The sequence below is a fragment of the Ruditapes philippinarum genome, unplaced genomic scaffold (genome assembly GCF_026571515.1).
Source record: "Ruditapes philippinarum isolate M1 unplaced genomic scaffold, ASM2657151v2 ctg1936_1_1_1_1, whole genome shotgun sequence".
In the NCBI taxonomy this organism is placed as follows: Eukaryota; Metazoa; Mollusca; class Bivalvia; order Venerida; family Veneridae; genus Ruditapes; species Ruditapes philippinarum.
This window is the reverse complement of record NW_026855946.1, coordinates 1-9,476: the sequence shown is the minus strand read 5'-3', so window position 1 is coordinate 9,476 and position 9,476 is coordinate 1. Positions and strand designations below refer to the sequence as shown.

General features: G+C 30.2%; 1 protein-coding gene across 1 annotated transcript; it reads left to right on the top strand.

The window, feature by feature from the left end:
- Positions 1-4,160: 4,160 nt before the first annotated feature.
- On the top strand, positions 4,161-9,231 carry LOC132744918 (procathepsin L-like; the record flags this gene model as incomplete). Its single annotated transcript, XM_060733711.1, is given in 6 exon segments — positions 4,161-4,315; positions 4,660-4,826; positions 5,637-5,742; positions 6,408-6,563; positions 7,708-7,843; positions 9,131-9,231. Coding segments are annotated over 6 exon segments (669 nt in total), but the record flags the coding sequence as incomplete, so codon positions are not given.
- Positions 9,232-9,476: the final 245 nt, after the last annotated feature.

Sequence of the window (9,476 nt, the reverse complement as noted above, 5' to 3'; positions counted from 1 at the left end):
TAACCAAAGTTCTAAAGGTCACTCATTCTCTAACAGTGTGATACGCCTTATATTTAACATGTTTCTTTTCATTATCTGATCGACATTATAAGATGGACTGTATTTTAACAAATATTGCTTACTCGTGAATTTACTATCTTTAATTGCAGGTTGATTCTTCAAGTGACCTTCTGCCATTGGGTCTCTCCCATACTTTCATGTAGCAGTCGTATTTCTTACCAATCTGAAAACAATTCACGATTTTAGTCAACTGTTAAACATATGCCTAACATGCATTCTATAAAATATTTAGAATTTCATTATTTTCAAAGGTCGATTAACCCTTAAAAATGTTAAATAAAGGAAGTTGTTGAAAACCATGTTAATATTAAAAACTACCTTCTGCAAAAAGCAAGATATGTTATATAGGAAGAAAACTTTGACAGAAAGAAATAAAGAAAGTAAAGAAACCTAATACTGTATGAACTGCATATTGCCTTTTTCGATTACCAGAAAATACTACTTACCCCGCCTGGTATTTGGTATGCGACCTTAGCTTTCACATGATACAAGGTTCCTTCCACCACCTGAAATAAATAAGAAAAGTGTTTCGAACATATTTCTTGGATCATTTTTAATTCGTAAAAGAAATATGCAAATGTATCAGAAAAGATCCCGCCTAACGACGCTTATAAGATGAAGTAACAAAACTCTAGAGAACTGAACTAAAGCACGGGGATGGAACCCGATATATATCTCAAAAATGAGCATCGGTAAAAGTTTATGTCAATTTCCGTGCTCCAGATGAGAAGCATAAAACCAAATGTGACTGTAAAATTTGGTCAATAGCAGGGTAAGTTTTCAACATTTTAAACAGTTACATCAAATTCAATCTTTTTTTTTAGAAGATCGAAATGTGATTCTACCCTCCTAACTCTCCTCTATATTACCCATTTTTGTTTTGGATTTCTATGCAGTCTTCATCGAGATATTCTTTCCTTAATGGGTTCTGGTGTGTCCAAAACATGCAATGCTTATGAAGAAAATGTCACTAAACGGAAAAAAAGAGAAAAAAGTTATGAAGGTAGGTGTGGACTCAGCCGTTACACACACTGCGTTCATTGGTGATAACATAATGACTTACCCATTTTGGTTACCATTTTTTACTTAAGTAATTTTACACAATGGGAAATGAATCGAATTCAGAGACATTTATATATACAGTTTTCTTTCAAAAAGTCTCTTTCCCTTTTCCCCCATAAACCACCACAAAATAATTTCATCAATGTAGCAATATCACATTACTGCAATAATAATAATAATAATAATAATAATAATAATAATAATAATAATAATAATAATAATAATAATAATAAAATAAAAAAAAATATATTAAAAAAATATAAAAATTAAAAAAATTTATAATAATAATAATGATAATAATATATTGTGATATAATAATAATAATAATAATAATAATAATAATAATAATAATAATAATAATAATAATAATGATAATAATAAAAATAATAATAATAAAATAACAATAATGATGATGATATTAATATATATATAATAATAATAATAATAATAATAATAATAATAATAATAATAATAATAATAATAATAATAATAATAATAATACATCGTAGTAATAATAAAAGTAAAAAAAATAATAAAATAATAATAATAATAATAATAATAATAATAATAATAATAAATGATGATGATGATGACAATGATGATAATAATAATAAAAATGAAAAAATTAAATAAGCATATTAAAAAGCGATAGATTAGTTATATGAATTAGTTATATAAAAATTAAAGTATTTTGCTACTTACTTGTGATTCTACGCTCTTCACTTTTATGAGATAGTAACCGTTTCCTAACTCGTCAACTGCAAACTTTGCAATTCTTTTTTCTTTCACGGTCAGCGCTAACGTTGAACTGAGACAGAGCGCGCAAAGAAGAACGCAAAATAAAACCTTCATTTTGTGCAGTGTCGGTAGGAAAATCTACTGTAGCGTTTGTTACTGAGCATGCCATTTATACCAACCTGTCGAAACGTCTGGTGCAATCTGTTTCTTTTGATACATTGTTTTTCCCCTTTTTTGACAAACATATACAATAAATACATCTATTTAGCGAGACAGCTTACAGTATACATGTGGTATGGCCTATATTTTGTTATTTGTATATGGTCAAGGGTGCAGCGTCAGCTGTGATTTTCAACTTTTTGTGACCGATGCACATAAGGCTTTACTTTAGGACATATATGTACTTACATACTGAAAAAATGATGACAACTACAATGTTACTTCGACATTGTAGTGGCATAAATGGTAAACTGTTTATTATTGTGATATGTGATAAACGTTTATATCAAAATATATCATTCATTTTGGCCTGTTATTCAGCCTGGACAGGATATTAATGAATTAAATCTTGATATACATGTTAAAGAAAATTTATAATTAAAAATAACAACAATCTGTATCGTTTCAGCTGCTTTTTCTCAAACAAAACTGCACGTCTTGGTCTGTTATTTTTAGTAACTCCAATGCGGAGCATAAAAATCCGAGATGACTACCGAGATTATCACCAAAGCCTTAAATAATCTAAACTATTTAAGTTGGCAAAGTTTTTTCACCACTGTACATTTGTATTTCAAGTAAAAATTTGTATGCAGGTTGCTTCTTTGTTTCTTAATAACAAAACTGAATTCCATTGGAAAAACTGTATTTTAAGATTATATGGAAATAAGCATATAAAGATACACACACGTTTTTATGATTCTCTGGTTTATGTTTAACCCATTACGTTATATACACGCCTTTTTCACCCCCTTTTTGTTGTCTCAAATGGTGAAAAATGCATTATTTAGGACACCAACACTTGTTTTTGTTTGAGAAATGTTGTTAAAAAAGTGACCTTGATCGCCAAGAAAATTTTGGACTTTTGAATGGCTATAAATGACCCCCAGATTGATCATAAGGTAACGTGTAACCAACGCTAAAAACATTTGCCATTGAGAAGTTGCAGCACTTTGATATCGATTTTGATGGATAAAATCATCAACGTAATTAGTGATTTTTGGCAATTTTGAGATGTCCCCTCGTTGCCATGGTAACAGAAAATTTAAGCCTGATCATGTTGTTGCAAGGACAATGGTCCAGTCAACATTTGTGCCAAGTTTGATTAGTGTTGAAGCAGTTTTTATAGTATTATAGCAATTTGAACTTGTAACGGGAGACTTTTCATTGAAAACAGCCGTTTTTCTGAAGTAATGGGTTAAAACAGAGAAATATTAACCAGTCATTATATTATCCCGTCATTGAAAAGCACCCATGAGAGAAAAATGATATACAATGTAAACTTGACGACAAGTGAAATTAATATAGCGCAAGAGCGTTTGTGAATGAACTATAGTACATAATTATTATTCATTATGCACTCTCATCCAACAATATTCTAAACATGGTTGACATGACCATGTTAGCATGATCAACAGAATTTCTTTAAAATGCATTGATTTTGATTATTTATCGATTTTTTATCGCTATAAATCTCGCACTTTAAATTTGACACCCGCTAATAACTATAACAACGTATCGTCGTATGTCCTGCATCACGTAAGAAAAACGGAATCCTTTAGGTAAAATTGATCTTTCGGAGTGTCTGTTTTTGTAGAGGATAAGGAAATTGGACAAAACAACAGCAACAATCAGACAGACGTTGAAAACCAGCAAAAATCCGACATACAGGTTGACTATCGAGGTTCTTAGACCTCAACCTTGTTCTTATGATACGTGAAAAAGTAACTTCAACCGTCAAACTTTGTTTAACACAATATATGAAGTCAGATTACATGTACCGGATCTTGTATTTCTATTTTCCATGTAAACATGCTTAAGTCGAACGTATAAAAGTCGAACGACTGTTATGATGTAAAGTCAAAGATATAAAACTCGACTCTTCATTAGTCAGTTGCTGAATATTGTTGTTACATTAATTTGATTACGGATTTCATCAATTTACACTTCATACCGAGATAGATATGAACAATGGATACTTAGATGATATCAATAATTACATCTGCTTCAGACTATGACATTTAAAACTTATCAATTAGAAAACAGGATATGGTGTACGCTAGCATTCTTGATACAATCCTTATATAACTGAGATAATCAAAGAGGTTTGTCACAACCGATTTCTATATCAAATTATCTTAATTATCAATCAAACAAGCCGGATCTTTTAAACGTTTAAAATTTGCAAACGTCCGCACATTTTACACCAGTCTCTCTCTCCCATTGGACTGTCATCATGGTAAGTGTTTTACACATACAATGTTCTGTAAATATATGTATTGTTCTATTTGGTGAATGTGAAAAAAATGTTGCCACATTTGCAATTTGTATATTTGTTTATCATAGTCAAATTATCTCAGTTAATATTCTTAACATGAGTTGCAATTTGCGCGCTCAATTGATTTATATGATTTAAAATGGCCACATTGAGGTTTTGGTACATTTGACAAATATATTTTTTTTATTTACATTCTTATATATATATTTTAAAACTCACATATAATATCAATTTCATTTTAAAATGAATTTGAGAGCATATGTTCCTGCTTTACTTTCAACCGAAATGTGTCTTGTTTAATACAGGTGTGTTCAACTTTGATTTCATTGGTTGTCTGTTTCGGAGTAAGCCTCGCTTTGAACTCATGGGAGCTTCCGCAAGCGTTTGTGAATTCCGAGTTAGACCAGAATTGGATGTGGTTCAAGAAAGCTTACAATAAGAGTTTTACTAACGAAAATGAGGAAATTACGAGGTGGGTTTAATACTTTAAGTTGTTATTAACCATAAACGTTTTTTTTTTGTCCAGCGTTTTGTATGGAAGTCAGATGATACTAAAATGTTCAATCTATTAAATGCTCCAATAAATTAGAAAGAGATAAGCTGATATGACTTTTACTTGTACCGTATGATATCTGAGTTCATATTTTGCCCCATATTATATTATATAAACGCTAATATTTTGCTCTTTATCATGGAAATGCTCAGATTTTGCTTCATATCACCTAAACGCTCAAATTTTGCTCCATGTCATATAAATGCTAAACTTTTTCTCCATATCATGAAAACGCTAAATGTTTGCTCCATATCATACAAATGCTCAAAATTTGCTCCATGTCATATGGACGCTAATATTCTGCTCCATACGATATCAATACATGTAATTCTCTTTTTTGTTTGCTTCATTCGATGCCTTCATTTTTCCTATCATATCATATCAACGCTATTTTGTTGCTTCCTCATATCATATCAAATCATATCATATCATATCCACGCTTATTTTTGCTCTATATCACATTAACTGTCATTTTTCCTCCATATTCCTCTCTAACATTGGAAACACCTATTTTACATAATAACGGCAGACTGTACTGTATACTTGGAACGTCTGCAAAAAGATATAAATGCTTAAATAGTTCACTGGTCTGTACCATCTAGAATTGCGCTGTAAAAAAACTTATGCATTTGTGAAAAATCCTTTGAAAATGTGCTCATAATCATGCCAGTAGTGTTTAACATTAAATTAAATAATCCACAAAATATTATTTAAATATCAATATTTCAGGCGTCTTTACTGGGAGGACAACATGAAGTTTATCCGGCAACATAATGAGAAATATTACCGAGGAGAAGTTACATATAGTGTTGGCGAAAACGATTTTGCAGACATGGTTTGTTTACATTATCTATAATAGTGAATATACCGTGCATGGCCGATTATACTGTATATACCGTGCATGGCCGATTATACCGTATATACCGTGCAAAGCCGATAATACCGAATATACGGTGCATTGCCGATAATACCGAATATACGGTGCATTGCCGATAATACCGAATATACGGTGCATTGCCGATAATACCGAATATACGGTGCATTGCTGATAATACCGAATATACGGTGCATTGCCGATAATACCGAATAAACCGTGCATTTTTGCCGAAAATATACCGTGCATTGCCGATGATATCGGAATGCGAAAAGTAACCGTGTTAATTTTTATATATCGGATACATTGTGTATAAACTTAATTAGACAAAAGTAACCAAAATATGAATTATATCTTACTAATGAATACTTAGTTTGACTTTAAAATTATGATAACATTTAGTCTTTTCACTTTTTAAATAATTTTAGATATAATAACCATTTCTATATGTTTTTGATCTGTAATTAACATATGTATATAAGCATTACATATCTTTGGATTGACTTACTATGAAATGCATTTAAAAAGTTTTGTTTTTATTTTACCCATATTAGAAGTTGGACTGTTTGGTTCTTATACTCATCTGGCTAATCACCATGCCGATATTATTCTTCATTTAAATTAAGGCTGACGATGAATTCGAAAAAACTTATCTACGGGGTCTTATCGTACCGGAAGGAGAAGAAAATGATTACCCAGAAGGCCTTACTGAACCGGATGTACAACTTCCTAGAGAACTTGATTGGAGGGTACAAGGACTTGTATCGTCTGTTAAAAATCAAGTATGTTTCCGAATGATTATAATTCTCAATTTAAATATATAATTATCAACAATTTCGCTTTTATTTTAAGATTACGTTGTACCATCCGTTTAAAACGGCGACAGATCAGAAATGACTTTTTTAGCAATTTATAAGCCTTTAGAGTACTTAAATACAATGTATATATATATATATATATATATATATATATATATATTATATATATATATATATATATATATATATATATATATATATATATATATATATATATATATATATATATATATATATATATATATATATATATACATGTATATGTTTGATTTATGATACCAATTTCGATTATATGTCAAATGATAATATGATTTAATCATATGATCGATCGACGACAATAGATTTTTAAAGTATTTTCAGTGTATTCGTACATTGTAGTCGTGGCAATAAAATTTATATATTTGACCCTATAATTTTTATTTTAAACAATCAATATTATACCTAGCATTATCTGTTTTTTCGTTCAAAGTAAAAGTTCATCTCGTTGATAGATATACTACAATTTTATAATGAAACGAAGTCATTTTAGATATAGAGGATCTTTGTTTAGTTCAGTGTAAGATCGGAATATATTTCACCGAGTGAGCACCAAAAGGTATATTTCACGAGTGGCGCAGTCACGAGTGAAATATAAACTTTTGGTGTTCACAAGGTGAAATATATTTCAATCTTACACTAAACTAAACAAATTTTCTTTTTATTACATGCAAAGAAACGTTTTAAAAGACAATAATCTAATAATTAATGAAAAGCGCGCCAAATAATAATGCAACGTGACGTCATTTACGACGTCACGTCATTAAGTTGGTACCCAGTACTGTGCACGCTGCTATTTCACTGAAACAACGTAAGGGGCTTAAATTCAAAACATTGAAATTATCAAAGTGGTAATTTCACTGTTTCAAACAGTGAAATTACCAGTTTTATATCACTGATATATTTCTATAAACCACCGAAAAGCATGTAATAAAAGTATATCTTCACCTTATCATAAAATTCTTACTCATTTTTTTTCAGTGTTCACCATCAAACAAATGGCATGTTTACAGGGCGGGCCGTTAATTTCGGAGGGTTCCTATACTTTTTATGGAATGATTTTACATTTCAGGGAAAGTGTGGCTCGTGTTGGGCATTTTCTGCTCTAGGTGCATTAGAGGGACAAGTCATTAAAAACCATGGCGGTTCCGAAATTCCCGATTTGTCAGAGCAGAATCTTGTTGACTGTGCTAAGGGAGAAAAATACCGTAGGATACATTTGTTTTTTTTTCTGCTCATACTAAAGACTTTGGAATTAAATTATTATAAGTGTCTAGTCTTGTCATGAACATTATGTTCTTATCACCTTTTGACACATTTATAAATTTCCGCATTTCATCTGATTAAATAAAAGTCCCTTTTATCAAGAATTACAAAAAAAAATATTAATTTACCGCCTAATAGTCCGATATGCATAGAAAATCCATGTAGGCTTCTTTACGAACTATTGAAGAACGAAATGATGCAGATCTATCGAGTGATGGCTGAACTTTAATGTTAACGTTATTTAATTATGTAGATTGAGTTATTTAATTGTTTGATTATTTATATCCATGCATAGTACTCATTGAAATTATTGTTGAAAAAATTTGTCTCAGCATTTCCAACTCGAAAACAAACTCTGGACAGCAAAATAGAGCTGTTGTGAATAATATTCATACATTATTAACAAATTCAGTAATCAAAGTAAGAAATCGTGACTACTTTCATAAAACCTCGAAACATGTTCACTATTCCGCTTAGTAAAAATATACCAAATTTTAGGCGAACAGAACACGTCGAGTGATTTTTAGACGGCCTAATTGCCATTTTGCTGCAATTAATGAACAGCTTTTATGGTCAGATTGTAAAGGTTTCTGACAAGTTAACACACCTGATGTAATTAGTGAAATTAATGCGAGGTCTTATATAACTACTACAGTAGCCTATGTTAAATGATATATTCGGTGCGCCAAAGTAAGTACACTGTAAACAGGAAAATATTGTTTTTCGTTGATCACTTAACTAAGCCCAGACTATGACCTTGTGCTGACCTAGACCCACTTATAATCATTATATTATCATCATATGATCATAATAAATAGCTTATTTAATTGCCTTGACAAACTAATCTGTTCATTGCAATACTCAAATTGCATAAAGTGAAGAACAGTACTTAAAACATAAAGAAAAGATAAATAAAACTAAGTTATCTATTCATACCAATTTAAGAATCAAAACGTTACAGAATGTACGGCGACAAGATTTCTTGATTAAAATTTCATTGATATCCATATTACGTTCAACAAACCTTTTAGCTCAATTTAAGGCACTTCTTCCAAAGTCAACCAATAACGTCACTTCCGATTTTTCAGTCAAATTGTTGTCACTTCCGATTTGTATTCATCACTACTTTCGGTACATTTATATAATTTGAAAAGAGGTGAATTAATAAATAATATGTTAATATATTTATTCTGTGTAGCAATATAAGTCTTTTTTGTTTAATATTACAGATAATTTAGGATGCAAAGGCGGATGGATGCACAATGCATATCAGTATATCAAAGACAATGGAGGTATTGACAGCGAATTTTGCTACCCATACCGAGCAATAGTATGTATCAATTATGAATTTAACTCATTTTAGTACACATAGAAGATAAGCTAAATTAAAATTACAACAAATATAAAACTATTGTTTCAAACATCTTCAGAGACATGATGTAAATATTTTACTTTTCGCATCTTTTGTAATATTCATTAATATTTTAACAGCATAAAGTTAAAAAAAATATTTTGTTCTTGTTTCTATTGCCGTTTTTGATTTTTACATGTATATAAGGCACGGAAAGTTTCGAA